Source organism: Protopterus annectens, chromosome 2.part2 (genome assembly GCF_019279795.1).
Source record: "Protopterus annectens isolate FY-2018-M chromosome 2.part2, PAN1.0, whole genome shotgun sequence".
Taxonomy (NCBI): domain Eukaryota; kingdom Metazoa; phylum Chordata; order Ceratodontiformes; family Protopteridae; genus Protopterus; species Protopterus annectens.
Window position 1 is genome coordinate 909136787 of NC_056730.1, and position 16309 is coordinate 909153095.

At 43.7% G+C, this 16309-nt stretch overlaps 1 protein-coding gene across 8 annotated transcripts in view; it reads left to right on the forward strand.

The window, feature by feature from the left end:
* Positions 1-16309, forward strand: part of ZFYVE16 (zinc finger FYVE-type containing 16) — a 3161611-nt gene that overhangs the window by 2163765 nt on the left and 981537 nt on the right. For all 8 annotated transcript variants that reach the window (XM_044064228.1, XM_044064221.1, XM_044064226.1 and 5 more), the window contains one exon: positions 4564-4714. In XM_044064228.1, the coding sequence (XP_043920163.1) occupies positions 4564-4714 (151 nt within the window). The remainder of the gene's footprint in view (positions 1-4563; positions 4715-16309) is intronic.

Below are 16309 nucleotides of genomic sequence, written 5' to 3' on the forward strand. Positions count from 1 at the left end.
TTTCCATGTTTACCAGTTACTGTCAGTTGCAAATACATACTGGAGCAGGAATAACTGCTAGGCACCAGACCTGCAGGTGTGCTATATAAGTCGATCATTATGCAGACTGTGGGACAAGACACTTAGTTTATTTAGCCATCTGCACCAAATGCCAGGCTTTCTATGTTGGTTTGATGAATAGAGCGTTGAGGGAAAGGGTTGAAACATTTATGTCACGATCCAACAGGAAGAATAACAGGAACACACTGGCTAGACATGTTCTATGAGGCACCACACACACCTTTGAGTTCTTAGTTATTGAATTGATACATACCATTGAGATTAGGCAATGTAAGTAACTTCACTGAAAGGGAAGAATGTAAATGGATCATCAGAATGAAAGCAGATGAGGACATATGCCTCAATGAGAGGTTACTTTGAAAACCCTTTCTAGTCAAGTCATCATCTTAAAGCATTAGCAGTTGTTTTTGCTATGCCTTTGACTTTCATGTTTCTTGGTGTTAGTAGGAATATGTATTTTAGGCGTTTTCAGTAGTTTCATACACTTGAAATGTTTTTATTACATGCACTGTTTTTTATATGCTCTTGTATTTTTAAATATTTATATGCTATTTGCCATCTGAAATGTTAATAACAGTTATCTGTTACTACATCCATTTTAATGTCAATGTGTCCGGTGCAGTTTTAATTTTACAATATATGGTTTTGACTTTTTATCTATTTAGAAGTTTCTGACTTTTTTATAGTTATGTATATTGTTACAAAGGCTTTCATTGGTTAACTGTTTAATTGACAAGTGTTTAAATACAGAAGTGATGATGTTTGTGAAGTCTGAAGGCAGCGTCCAAGTAGGCATTAGAAGTGCCTTTCTTATGGAATAAAGTTCTTTTTATGTTTATAAAAAATTTTTATTGATTTTTGCTTTTGGTTGATGGTTGAAAGCCCCGATAGTGGAGTAGGTACCTGCACCTTGATATTGAGAGTGAGAATGTGTCATCTTCTTTCAGTGAACAACAGCCTCCTTCCAGGATAGTTTGTTGGCCTTACTGCTGAGTACCAAGTTCCAGCTTACACAAAACCATGAATTTTGATAAAAGGAGTTATCAGAGTATGAGTAGTGTTTGCAGAATATCTGTAACAGTAGACTAACAGATTTTATTATGCCATTGTAACATATTCCTACAAAATGCATTAGTTTATAAGGCAGGCTACTCAGCTCCTTTTAATTGCTATTATTTTGCTTTTTAACAGATGGTGAAGATCATGAAGTGTCTTCAATGAGCATGTAATAAGCATGAGAGTGAGTGAGAGGTGAGTGAGTGGTGAGTGTGAGAGTGTGTGTGTGAGAGACAGACAGGAGAGAGAGAGAGAGAGTGCGAGAGAGTGAGAGAGAGAGAGTGCGAGAGAGAGAGAGTGCGAGAGAGAGAGTGCGAGAGAGAGAGTGCGAGAGAGAGAGAGTGCGCGAGAGAGAGAGAGTGCGCGAGAGAGAGTGCGCGAGAGAGAGTGCGTGACAGAGAGAGAGAGTGCGTGACAGAGAGAGAGAGTGCGTGACAGAGAGAGAGAGGCAGAGACAGAGAGTGCGCAGAGACAGACGAGAGTGAGCGTGGTGTGTGAGAGAGGTGTGAGAGAGAGAGAGAGAGAGAGCGAGCGTGTGAGAGAGAGAGCATGAGAGCGAGAGTGAGAGAGAGAGCGTGTGTGAGAGAGAGCGAGCCCGCCAGCGTGTGTGAGAGAGAGCGAGCCCGCCAGCGTGTGTGAGAGAGAGCGAGCCCGCCAGCGTGTGTGAGAGAGAGAGCGAGCGTGTGTGAGAGAGAGTGCGTGCACGTGTGTGAGAGTGTGAGTGTGTGAATGTTAAATAAACAGAGATCTCTCAGGGTAAGGTACCTGCTATGTCCCCAAGCGAAAAAATGTCAATATCAAGGTGCAGGTACTCCACGACTATCGAAGCCAACCATCAACCAAAAAAGCAAAAATCAATAAAAAATTTTTATACTTAAACAGCAAAAGAACTTTATTCCATGGGTTGTTAGTGCTTTCACATCTACTGTGGATGCTTCTTCAGACTTTAATAAAACACTTCATCACTTCTGTATTTAAACACTTATCAATTAAACAGTTAACCAATGAAAGCCTTTGTACGAATACATAACTATTAAAAGTCAGAAACTTATAAATAGATAAAAAGTCAGAAACTTATATTGTGAAAATTAAAACTTCAAAATTCAACATTGACATTAAAATGGATGTAGTAATAGATTATGAGAGTGCTGTTGAAAAAGCATACTTGGTGAATGACATTATGATGACTTTAGATGTTCAGTCTTTATTCACCTGCATACCTAATGATATAGGGATAGACTTCCTGAGGCTTTTTCTTCTAGAGAAGGGCATGACTAACAACAAAGTGATTATGATCACCATGCTGATGGAATTAGTGTTAGAAAATAATGTATTTTTATATGGTGATGGCTATTATCTGCAGACTTCAGGGGTAGCGATGGGCACGTCATGTGCCAATTCTTATGCAAACCTTATACTAGCCTACTGGGAATCTATGTATATCTTTGGAAATGAGTTTTATTCACAGCACCTCAAGTATTATAAACGTTTTGTGGACGATGTGTTTTTTGTTTGGAGTGGTGATGTTACTATCTTAGATGAGTTTTTAAGTTACATCAACAACACCACATCTTTTCTTAGGCTGACTGGGGAGAGATCATGTCACCAGATTGACTTCTTAGATGTTAACATCAGGAAGCTTTAATGGGTGTTTCACTACCAACATTTACAGGAAACCCTGTAGAAAGAACACATACTTGCATCGTGATAGTATGCACCCTCCCCACATACACAAGAACATTGTTAAGAATCAAGCAGTACGCTGCTCGCGCCTAACAAGCGATGATTCAGCATATCGGAATGTATTGATAGGCTTAGATGCTGACTTTAAATCAAGGGGTTACCATGACAATGATTTGATAGTCCTGCAACAAACATAACGCAATGAAGAAACAAGACCCTACATTAGGATAGCAACTAGTGAACAGGTGGAACAAAGCAGGCCATTTATTAGAAGTAAAAAGAGGATGGTACTTTCATATACCAACAAGAACAAGAGTATTACTAATGTCATTAGAAGCAACTGGGGTATCCTACAGTTGGATGATAGGCTTAGAGCACTTGTAGGTCCTCACCCCAGTTTTCCCTACAAGAATACTAGATCTTTAAGGTACATGTTATGTTATGAAAGGCGACTTCAAGATCAACCACTCACTGTTAGAATGGGTACCTTTCCATGTTGCAGTTGCAATCGGTGCAAATACATACTGGGCAGGAATAACTTTAGGCACCCGGACACAGGTGTGCTATATAAATTCGATCATTATGCAGACTGTAGGACAAGGAACATAGTTTATTTAGCCATCTGCACCAAATGCCAGGCTTTCTATGTTGGTTTGATGAATAGAACGTTGAGGGAAAGGGTTAGAGAGCATTTATATGCGATCAACAGGGAGAATGACAGGAACACACTGGCTAGACATGTTCTATCGCAAGGCACCACACACACCTTTGAGTTCTTAGTTATTGAATTGATACATACCACATTGAGATTAGGCAATGTAAGTAACTTCACTGAAAGGGAAGAATGTAAATGGATCATCAGAATGAAAGCAGATGAAGGACATGGCCTCAATGAGAGGGTTACTTTGAAACCCTTTCTAGTCAGTCATCATCTTAAGCATTAGCAGTTATTTTTTGCTATGCCTTTGACTTTTTCATGTTTCTTGGTGTTAGTAGGAATATGTATTTTTAGACGTTTTTCAGTAGTTTCATACACTTGAAATGTTTTTATTACATGCTGTTTTTTTTATATGCTCTTGTATTTTTAAATATTTATATGCTATTTGCCATCTGAAATGTTAATAACAGTTATCTGTTACTACATCCATTTTAATGTCAATGTTGAATTTTGAAGTTTTAATTTTCACAATATAAGTTTCTGACTTTTTATCTATTTAGAAGTTTCTGACTTTTTATAGTTATGTATTCGTACAAAGGCTTTCATTGGTTAACTGTTTAATTGACAAGTGTTTAAATACAGAAGTGATGAAGTGTTTTATTAAAGTCTGAAGACGCGTCCAGAGTAGACGTGAAAGTGCTAACAACCCATGGAATAAAGTTCTTTTGCTTTTTAAGTATAAAAATTTTTTATTGATTTTTGCTTTTTTGGTTGATGGTTGGCTTCGATAGTCGTGGAGTACCTGCACCTTGATATTGAGAGTGAGAATGTGTCCGCTCTTCTTTCAGTGGGCTAGCAGCCTCTCCAGGATTAGTTTGTTGGCCTTGCACAACGAGTACCAGGATAAGTTCCAGCTTACACAAAACCATGAATTTTGATAAAAGGGTTATCAGAGTATGAGTAGTGTTTGCAGAATATCTGTAGCAGTAGACTAACAGGTGTTTATTATGCCATTGTAACATATTCCTACAAATGCATTAGTTTATATAAGGCAGACGCTACTCATAGCTCCTTTTAATTGCTATTATTTTTGCTTTTTTTAACAGATAGTGAAGATCATGAAGTCTTCCAATGAGCATGTAATAAGCATGGGGGCCAGTCTAAGTGCAGAAGCTGATTCACATCTGGTTTGTGTACAGAATGATGATGGTGTATACCAGACGCAAGCAAACAGCTTTACAGGGAATCCTAGAAAAGGTAACCTTTTTTCACTACAGCTGCATTTTGTTTTTGTTAATAAGTGTATTCTCTGAATGATTTATTAATTTACTACCCTTCTAAATAAGTTGTTTGAGAATGTCTTTTTCATCTCTGATCCAGACCATGTAGCAAGCATTACATAAAATAAAGCAAAAAAAAAAACTGTAATGAGCAATGAAAAGTAGATCTTGACATAACTGTTCACAAGCAGACATATTAGTGTAAAGGTATGCTTGCAAGTGTGTTACAGCTGTACGTACATACATATATATGTAGACATATATATGTATGTTTAAATTACTCAAATTTAACTGCTATCAGCTAAACATTAGAAACAAAAAAAAGAACAATGTGTGCAAAAATAAGACAAAGCATGTATATTAAAGAAATGAAATAAGCAGAGTAAACAGTAAATGTTTAAGACAACAGCAAAATCTTGTTGTTCAGGTTGTCAATAAAAGTTAAAAGAAGTATGATTTTTAGGATGCTCTTGAATGAGACCAGTGTGAAACCAGCTGTAAAGTTGAGAAATGGTGGAATCTGAAGTAGTTTACTTCATTTGGTCTTCAACCTGTGGGTCCTCTCATCCACATCGGATCTGACACTGTCGCATTTTCCAGCTACGGCTCTAAGCTCCATGCCCCTCCCCTTACTCATCATACCCCTGTCTTCCTTCAGGTCTCATTTGCTGCCTGAGAGGAAGCAGCGTGGTCCGAGCTCCATTGCAGTTTACAACGTAAAGTTTAACTGTTGATATCTATCTAGCTATCCCTTTCATTTCCAACCTTTTCTGTACCTTCACGGGGTTATTCGTAGTTTTCTGGTAGGCTTTTCTATCTTCTTCCCCTCTTTCTTTCTCGTGGTTGTTTGTGTGTGTGTTGCTTGAACAGGCTAAGGCATGGCGGATGCCCCAAAGTCGGGGTTAGGAGATGCACAGTGTGTGGCCATAAGCTTTCACCGGCGGATGGCCACACTCTGTGTGTGGTTTGTTTGGAGGTGGCTCACCTTAAGTCCCCCTGTCCTATTTGTGCTGGGTTTAATCCCAGAGCTCTTAAGGACGGGCGGGACAAACTTATTGTCAAGGGCCTGTTGCCCTCCACTGCTGGGATGGATGTCCCACCTTCTCCTGCCAAGAAAGTGGCGGCTGCTGCTTCGTCTTCCCTTCCTCGGCATCTGGGACTCACCCTACCGCTAAGAGGCCCGGGAAGGGGATAAGGTCAAGAAGGACCAGCCTCGCAAGCACTCCCCTGACTGCTCGTCGGAGGCCACCCCCTCCCCCGCCAAAGACTAAGCCTGTTTCCAGGCCCATTTCACCTCTGCTCAAGTCCCAAAGGTTCTCCGCTGAGCACAAGGTTCTCGTAAGCTGGTCGCCCACTGGCTCTCCTGGCCCACTTCGGCGGTGTCCTCCTCCCACTCCACCCGGAGCCTTTCGGAAGCGGAGATGGACAAGATGATGTGGATATTTATCTGCACTCAAATCCAGATGGGTGTTTTGCAGAGCCTTCTCCCACCGGAGCGAGCGCCTTCCAACCAGTGTTCAGACCTATTAGACCTTCTCTGATCCAAACAGCGGTTTCGGAGACATTGAATCCGAGGACGGTTGGAGTCGAGGGGTCTGCGCCGATGGTACCGTGTACCTTGATGCTGACCAGTGCCATGAGTGTGTCAGATCCGACTAGATCGGCTCCAAGCTCTCTGAGCCATAGCCTCTGTGTCGGATTCGAGGGGGGTGTTATCTGCTCCGAGCCTGTCAGAGAGAAGCATCCCCCTCAGTGTTTCTGTTCTGACTCATCAGTCAGATCAGTGGGTAGCAACTTCTGCTAGTTCAGCACAGGAGGTCCATTCCCCCTCTGCATTCGATGTGGTGGAGAGGGTTCTCACAGGGTCGAGGCCTCTGACTATTTTGTCTTTGGAGTCTGATACCCTCCTGGTCTTGAGTACAGGTCCAACCATCTTGCCCTCTCAGGGACAGCCCATAGTCGCAATGCCCCTGGATTTTCCGACCTTGGAACAACCCACTTGCGAAATCTCCCCAGAGAGCCCTCCTGAGGACCCCCCCCCCCCCCGCAAGCATATGTGTAAAAGGAGGCACTTGGGACTCTCTTCCAGAATCCTCCACAGAAGACACGGACCTGGATGAAGGGAAAGGTTCCCAAAGATCACCCCCCCCGAGGATGTCTCCTTTGGAGACTTCACGGAAATGCCATGCCAAAGAGGGGGGGTGGTCTGCCCCAAAACCCATCTCTGACGAGTCCATGTTTCTGGAGGCATTCGGCTCGGGCCTGTCTACCTCTTGGGTGTCCCCCCTGCCAATCCACTTGTGGATTTAATTACATCTAGGGCATAGAAGGAGCCAGACATCATAGAGCCAATACCCAAGCACCCGGACAATTTCTTGAGCCCTCCCGCAGACGAATTACACTGGCACAAGGGGTCCCCTGTAGATGCCATGCTGGTGGGGGTGGCCACCAAGAAGGAACTCGCCCAGGAGAGTTCCACTGTCCATCCACCTGACCGAGAGTCAAGGACGTTGGATCGTTTTGGGAAGCGAGTCTATGCTAAAGTGAACATCTTCGACTTCAGAGAGATCTGGTCAAGGAAGTCACGGAGTCAACCCCAGAGTCCATGTTGGCAGAGGACAAGAAGACGTTCGATGCACGAATGGCCACTGTAAAATCTGTAGCTAACACATCCATGCGTTTGCTCTCCCATGCCAGAGAGGCACAGGCGGTGGGGTCAGGCATTGTCATCTGGCGTCCGGCCTGGCTCCACTTATGTCAGATGTTCATCGTGTTTCACTGTTGCAGTCATGACTGTAGGGTTCTCCCCTGCCGGCAGGCAGTCTTCGGTCGGCCAGAATCCCAAAGTCTGGGTCCGCGCCGCTGTTCAACCATGCTCCTGACGTCAGAGCGCCAGGAGTATAAAGCTGACAGCCGACACCATCTTCTCCAGTCTTTCTTGCCGTGCGGTGATAGCAGTTCGCAAGTGCCAGTCGGCTGACTCCTGACGAATTTTTCTATATACTTCGGTCCGAAGACTTTCTTCTCCACTCAAAGCTAAGTACCCGTTGAAACTTTTTCTTGCTCCACCGATGTCAGAAAAAGTTAATAATTGTATTTCATGGGAAGCAAATACCTCATAAGGATTTTCATTCTTACTGTATTCCTTGCTTAGGCCCTGACCACGACATAGCTAGTTGTCGGTTTTGTGCTAGATTCAATCAACGTACCATTAAGCGAAGGTACAATTTTGCTTTTCATTACTTCGGTAGGCGCTTTAACTACAAAATGTCGTCGGATACGGTTCCGGCTACTGGAGTTCACAAACGTCGCAAGGATAAAGACAGGCCTCCGAGGTCCAAATCTGATGACAGCGCACAAGCGGAGCCAGCTTCAGGTTCGGCCGTCGTCAGTGAGGCGCTTTTGCAGCCCCTGTCGTCGGCCATTTCAGAACAGACGGCCGAAGTGGACTCATGAGGAGCCAACCAGGCCTTTAAATATTTCTGTTGCAGGACCTTCGGACAATGCTCCTTCGGATGGGTCCGGAGCCGCTGTGCAGGTACCGGCTCAAGGGTTTTCAGGCCTACTCAGCTACTAGTAAAGGCAAAGACAAAGGCAAAGACTCCTTCTAAATCAAAGACTTCAACACAGGCCTCTTCTGAACTGGCTCCCAAGTCACAGAAACAGTTACTCAAGATGGCAGAGGATTTACTTACTATGATTAAGGGTTCAGACCCCCCTCCAGACAAAAGGCCAAGGCAGGATGTTTATTGTGATTCCTCTGATCAGGCTTCTGTTTCCTCAAAAAAATTGGTCCTTTCCCACTTCAGGCAGGCCTCAGAGGGGTAGATATAGACGCTCCAGAGGGAGGCCTCAATCACAAGCTGCTTATAGACCAAGACAGTGGACTGCTTCCACCCCTAGGGGAGAAGAGGACAGGTCACAATCTCAAAGGAAACAAACTCAATGACTCCCTCTGTTGGGCTACAGGAGCTTTTTGCCTGGAAGCCCCTCTCGGAGGAAAACTCTCTCTTTATCAAAAATAACCCAAGACAAATCGGTTTTGGATGTGGTTTTAAGAGGTTACAAATTCCATTTTCATACCTTGCCAAGGCCAAGTGGATGGCCAGACCTTCCAAAACATCAATGGACGGAGGCCTTAAACCATTTGGAAGCTCTTTTGGCTATGAATGCCATAGAACTGTTTCCTCTTTCAGAGATGGGAAAACGTTTTTACTCAAGGCTGTTTCTAGTCCCAAGGAAGCAAAACTCATGGAGACCCATTCTGGATCTGTCGGTCTTGAACACCTTTCTAGAGATTCCAAATATCAAGATGCTTACCGTACAGCAGCTACTTCCTATGCTGTCCAAAGATGCATGGATGGTAACTTTGAATTTAAAGGAGTCATATCTACACATTCCCATCAGGCAAGATCGCAGAAAATACCTCAGGTTCAAGGCTGGATCGAGGCACTTTAAATTCTCTGTGCTGCCCTTTGGATTGTCTACTGCGCCCAGGGTCTTCACCAAATGCCTGGCTCCAGTAGTAGCTTACTGCAGACTCAAGGGAATTCACATTTACCCTTATCTGGACGATTGTCTAATTCAGGCAGACAGCAAGGATGTCTTACTCCAGCATCTAGAATTTGTACAGAACCTCCTCAAGTTCCTGGGATTCTCTGTAAACATAAAAAAGTCAAATTTGACACCATCACAACAGATAACTTTTCTGGGTACACTTCTAAACACCACAACCCAGATGGCATTTCTGACATCTGAAAAACAATTACAGCTGGCTTCAACTTTCAAAACCTTGGGAACTCTAACTCAACTATCTGCAAGGAAATTCCTGCAGGCTTTGGGTTACATGGCCTCCTGCATCCTTCTCGTACCATATGCAAGACTACACATGTGGAAAATACAGTGGTACCTAAAAAGTTTATGGTCTCAGCATTGCCACAGTTTAGACATACTGATCTCCATCCTTCCTTGCCTTCAAAAGGAATTTCTTTGGTGGTCCAGGGCATGTGCTCTAAACAAAGGGAAACCCTTTAGTCTGCTTCCTGCCACTCAGATTGTAACCACGGACGCCTCGGATTATGCTTGGGGAGCTCATTTTCAGGGCAATTGTCTGCAGGGCCTTTGGACAAAGGATCAGAAGCACCTGCATATCAACTTAAAGGAAATGTTAGCCGTTCAGAAAGCTCTATTGGCCTTCAGCAATCTTTTACAACCAGGACAACTACTAATACGAACAGACAACACCATAAACAAGCAAGGGGGATCTCATTCCTACTCCCTTTGCAGACTAGCCATGGATTTATGGAACACAGCTTTAGCTTGCAATCTGGATCTTCAAGCTCAGTTTCTACCAGGGAAACAAAACTTCCTGGCAGACAGTCTGAGCAGAAACTTTTCGGATCCACACGAGTGGATGCTGGACACCAAAATATTCAGGATGATAACAGCAATCTGGGGATGTCCTCACATAGACCTCTTTGCATCCCATCTCAATCATCAACTACAGAATTTTTGCACCAGGACTTTCCACAGAGAAGCTTGGAAAGTGAATGCCCTATCATTCAGTTGGAGGAACCTCTCGGGATATGCCTTTCCGCCTCTTCCTCTTCTTCCACTGGTTTTATTGAAGATAAAACAGGACAAGCCCAAGATGATAATCTTGCTGGCTCCAAATTGGCCTCAGCAGTTTTGTTATCCAACTCTAAAAAACCTATGCCTGGAGCCCCCTTGGGTTTTACCTCCGTCTCCGAACCTTCTTCTGTCCCAGCATCAGGGTCAGGTTCTACGCTCTCATGTCAGAACTCTCAGCCTGGCTGCATGGTTAATCCAGGGCCTTTGATTTCTTCTTTACTGCCCAAGCAGGTTATGGATGTCATTTTAGAAGCCAGATGTCCTAGCACTAGAAAATCTTATGCAGGAAAATGGAAAAGATTTTGTTCCTGGATGCAGGCTCAGGATTCTGATCTTCTTCTTCCTAACATTACTTTAATTTTACTTTACTTGACAGATCTCTTACATAAGGGTCTCTCTTTTTCTTCCATTTAGATACATGCCTCTGCTATTTCTGCTCATTATAATACAGACCCTCCCATCTTTTCCCACCAGCTCATGAGACAGTTTCTCAGAGGAGCTAAGAATTTAAGACCTCCTAGATCTCCTCCCATTCCTGCTTGGGATCTCAACTACGTTTTGAAAAAACTAACCTTGCCTCCTTTTGAGTCTGCTGCCTCTTCTGACATCAAGTTTTTATCTTGGAGGACAGCTATTCTGTTAGCCCTAACCTCTGCCAGGAGAGTTTCAGAGTTACAAGCTCTTATGGCTGTGGAACCTTATATTATTTTTCATTAAGACAGGGTATCTTTGAGGACTAATCCTACCTTCATGCCTATGGTGGTTTCCAAAGTGGCTTTAAATCAAACTATACACTTGCCAACCTTTTTCCCCTCTCCTCAAAATAAAGGGGAAAGGATCTTACATTCCTTGGATGTACACAGACAACTACGTTTTTACCTGAACAGAACCAAGGACATCAGAAAATCAGAACAATTGTTTGTTTCTTATGCTTCAAGTTCCCAAGGTAAAGCCATTTCAAAACAGACCATTTCTAAATGAATTGCTCATGGAATCAGATTTTGTTATTCTCACCATGGAAAGCAAATCCCAGGGAGTATTCGGACTCATTCCACCAGAGCTGCTGCCACTTTTGCGGCCTTCCTCAGGGGAGTTCCTACCAAGGACATTTTGGAAGCTGCAACTTGGTGTTCAGTGCATACTTTTTCTAAGCACTACAATCTACCTCTCTACTCTAAGTCTAGGGCAGGCTTTGCCTCTGCAGTCTTGCAGGGCCTTTTAGCCGCCCCTTCCTCTTTATGACCACCTCTCTTTCTTTCAGCTTTGGGATTCTACCCTACAGTCATGACTGCAACAGTGAAACACGATGAACATAGTACAGTTGTGTACACCTACCATAAATATAGAGGTTCGAGTGTCTTCACTGTTGCAGTCTGGGTTTCCCTCCCTCCTGTCCCCTCTTATTTTTACTTTTGTGTATTTCCTTTTTTCACCATTCTTCTGAGGTGTATTTGCAAAGGTTATGGGACCTTTTTCATTTTGGGACTCCTGACATCTGGGGCAAGAAAAACTGGAGAAGATGGCGTCGGCTGTCAGCTTTATACTCCTGGTGCTCTGACGTCAGGGAGCATGGTTGAACAGCCGACGCCGGACCCAGACTTTGGGATTCTGGCCGACCGAGGGCTGCCTGCCGGCAGGGGAGAACCCTACAGTCATGACTGCAACAGTGAAGACACTCAAACATCTACATTTATGGTAGGTGTACACAGCTGTACTTTCTCGAAGCCCTTCAAACCGTCTTTCACCAATGCCCCTTTTGATGGTTCTTCCCTCTTTGGGAAGACAGTCAGAGATACTTTAGTCCAGAACGAGAAGGATGGGAAGACACTGCCCTCGGGGTCCACTTCTCACTGCCTCAAAGATCATTTTCCTGGAACCACTGAGGCCAGAAGAAGATGTGGTTCCGCAAGTTTCGGGCATTTTCCTGGAACACTCAGGACTCACCAGAGGCAGAGGGGGATAAGACAGATGCCGCCCTAGAGGCAAGAGAGGGTCCTAGAAATTTTGGGTCCTGAGAACCTCTCTCAGATAAACCTGGGCAGCAACCCTGAAGGGTTGCCCTGGCTGTCCATCTCTGGAGGCAGTTGGGGGTTGTTTGTCGCTTCACCCACTAGCATGGGAGTCCATCACTACAGATCAGTGGGTGTTGCGAGTGATATCCAGAGGATATTTCGATCCCTTCAAGGATCCACCCCCTTCCAACACAACCTTCCCGCACGTTCCACCCACGCAGCAGGAGAAAGCAGTAGTACATACTGAGAAAATGAGTCATCCAACCAGTCCCCCCAAGACCAGTCCAGATCCGGGGGTTTATTCCAGGTTCTTTTTAGTGCCAAAAAAGACAGGGGACCTTAGACTAATATTGGACCTGCCCCAGTTGAACCTGTCAGTAACCAAGACAAAATTCCGGATGGTCACGATCCAGTCTATTCTGCCTCATCTACAGGACAGAGACAGGATGTGCTTGATCTACCTCCAGGATCCATACTATCACATCAAGATACTTAAACAACAATGGGACAACCACGGCAAAGCACATATATTTAATAAACAATAAGCAGTAAACAGATAAGTGCTTTCGGAGATGCCTCCTTCATCAGATCAATACAAATATGTAAAATCAGTCTGCATATAAATACACTTGATAAAACAATTACATTAATTAAAACCTTTAGCCAATTTTACTAGCCTTTAAAATAGGTTTTAAAGGTATAAAACCATTTAAGCCTGGTGAAACATCAGCTCTCAAACCAGTTATCTAGTGGGTTTCTTTAACTTCAGTGGCATTCTTTATATCACCACCCCTAGGTACAGGAGTCTAAATATCCAAAGCCATAAATTTAAAATCATGCTGAGCTACTGCACTTCTATGCGCATTTCTCCGTATATCACTCATATGCTGTAAAATACGTTCCTTTAACATTCTATTGGTTTTACCAACATAAAAATAAGTGCATTCTGAACAGGTTGCTATATAAATCACATTTGTAGTAGAACAGCATGTGAACACTTGTATATTCTTTTAGTAACAGGATGCTCGAACACATTATCAGTCTTTAATATACCTGCATGCCTTACATCTTTTACATGGATATGTACCTGATTTGCCACTATATAATTTACCTAGGTTATTCTTATCACCAGGTCCTGGTCTATAACTTAACAGACTCTTTAGTTACGATTTCTTTTGTAGCTGATGTTTGGCACATCACCTACTATATTTTTCATCCTGTCATCAGGCAGTTATATCTTCCAGTTATTTTGTATTATATTCTTTATATATTTAAAATCAGTACTAAAAGTAAAGGGTATCCTAACCTTGCATATATTTCTCTGTCCCTTGTTAATTGAATCTCCAGTATTCTTTGAATACCAAGGTCTACCTTTCCCATCTCTCATGGACTTGACCCTTTCTGATGCTTCCCTAACTTCCCTACATTTGTGACCACATTCTAACAAATTATTCTGTTACGTTTATATGATGTAAAAAATCACTTTCCTTACTACAAAGTCAGGAAGTTCTCAGAAGCTGATTATCCATGACATTCTTAAAAATGTGGTGGGGGTGCATGCTACCCCTATCCAATAGAGCATTTTTCCAGCATGACTTATGGTATAATAAAGTGCTTATTTTACCGCCTTCATTGACTTTTAATAAAATATCCAAAAATTCTATAAAATCTACTGATGAATGCACAGTAACCTTATTGCTGTTTGACTACTTTATCACATCAAGATGCACATGTGCTCCCGGAGGTTCCTTTGTTTCCGACTGGGAACTAATCATTACCAATTTCGAGCCCTCCCCTTCGTTCTCATCATAGCCCTCAGGGTTTTTCCCAAGGTAATGGCAGTGGTAGCAAGCTTAAATGAGGCTTCAGGGCATTCAGGTCTTTCCATACCTAGACGATTGGCTCCTTACCACCCCCTCAGAGCATCTACTGTGTCAGGCCAGGGAATCCTTCCTTCAGTTAACCAATAACTTGGGCATCACGATCAACATGAACAAGTCTGCCCTCCAACCGGTCCAAGTTCTAGATTTCATTGGGGCACGGCTGGACACAATACAATCACGGGTGTTTCTCACTTCAGACGGATTATGCAGCTTAAGACTCTATACGTCTTACACATCCTTCAGAACCAGTTACCAACAGCCGAAGCAGTGTTAAGAGCTTTAGGTTCTATGGCGGTGACAAATCTCCCTATGGTATGCCTTCATATGAGGGTACTGCAGTGGATGCTAGCAGTAAAGTGGTTGCTATTAAACCTTCCCTCATCCTTCCCAATGAGAATTTCAAAAGTGTGCAGAGACTCACTTGGTGGTGGATTCAGTCCCCAGATCTACTCAAGGGCCTTCCCTTTCAACCTCATTTACCCCAAACCACAGTGACCATGGACGCCTCCCTACTTGGGTGGGGGGGCATTGCTCAGGAAGGACAGTCCAAGGCACATGGTCCCCTTCTGAGACCTATCTGCATATCAGTGTTCTAGAGATGAGAGCGGTTCTTGTCTTGCAGGCCCTCCATGCTCATCTTCCTCTCGGGACAATTGCAATTCAGACGGGCAATATGTCAGTGGTCTGGTATATCAACAAACAGGGGGAACCAGATCTTATCCCTTATGTCGAGAGGCCATGAGAGTGTGGGAATGGGTGATCTCCACTGGCTGTTTTCTGGTGGCAATGCACATCCTGGAACAGTCACAACATTTTAGCGGACAGGCTCAGCAGATCTATCCTGATGCCTTATGAGTGGTCTCTGAAGTCTACAGTAGTGGATCAGATCTTCCTAAAGTGGGGTCGTCCTTGCTACAATCTCTTCATGTCTCCTTCCAATGTGAAATGCAGCAAGTTTTTCACTCTGAACCCCCCTCTGGGGGAAGTCCCCAGAGATGCTCTGATTCATGCTTGGCCTCCCAGGCTTCTTTATGCTTATCCCCCTCTTCCCATCATGTTGAAGTTTCTTTAGAAAGCCTGAAGGCTGGGGAGCACTGTGATCCTCATAGCCCCATTATGGCCTTGTCTGGTTTGGTTCCCTTACTCAGGTCTCACCTAGTTGTTCCAGCATGGATCTTGGATCCGGTCCTGGATCTGCTGTCACATCTGTCGGGGATTCGTCACCCAGATCTGGACAGCCTGAAGCTCACTGCTTGGCTGCTCCAGTTCCCATGATTCTTAGGGCTCCTAGTCTATCCTCTCCTGTTAAATCCATTCTGGTGGCAGCTCATAAATTGTCCACCAGGAAAGTTTATCGTCGTAAATGGAACTGTTTTTCTATTTGGGCTATTGAGAGGTCTTTGGACCCTTTCACTGCACCACTTTCAGCGGTCTTAGATTTCCTAGCTAGCATTTTTCATCAGGGTGCTAGTTCTTCTATAGTGAAAGTTCAGCTAGCTGCCATTTCTAATTTTCATGTTGGGGTAGACATGTCTTTGTTGGCTTCTGCTAAACTTTGTAAAACCTTCCTCAAAGGTGCCTTTCTTCTCAGACCTCCGGTTAGGGACCCCTTCCCTCTTTGGGACCTTACTTTGTTGTTGCAGGCATTGGTTTCTCCTCCCTTTGAGCCTGCGGCATCTGTGGATCTGCAATATTTGACTTGGAAAACTGCCTTTTTGGTTGCCATCACATCTGCTAGAAGGGTGTCTGAGCTTCAAGCTCTTTCTGTCAAAACCCCTTGCATGATCTTTCACAAAGATAGTGTCGCTGCGCACTAACCCATCCTTCCTTCCCTAGGTAGCTTTGGAAGTCAGTATAAATCGATTATTAATTTACTAGCATTCTTTTCCGAACTACCAGAACAAAGGGGAATACAATTTACATTTACTGAACGTACATAGGCAGTTGAGGTTTTATCTGCACAGGACTAAACCTTTCTGCAAGTCTGATCAGCTTTTTGTGTCCTATGCCAAGCCCTTCTTTGGTAAACCTGTCTCAGAAGTGACT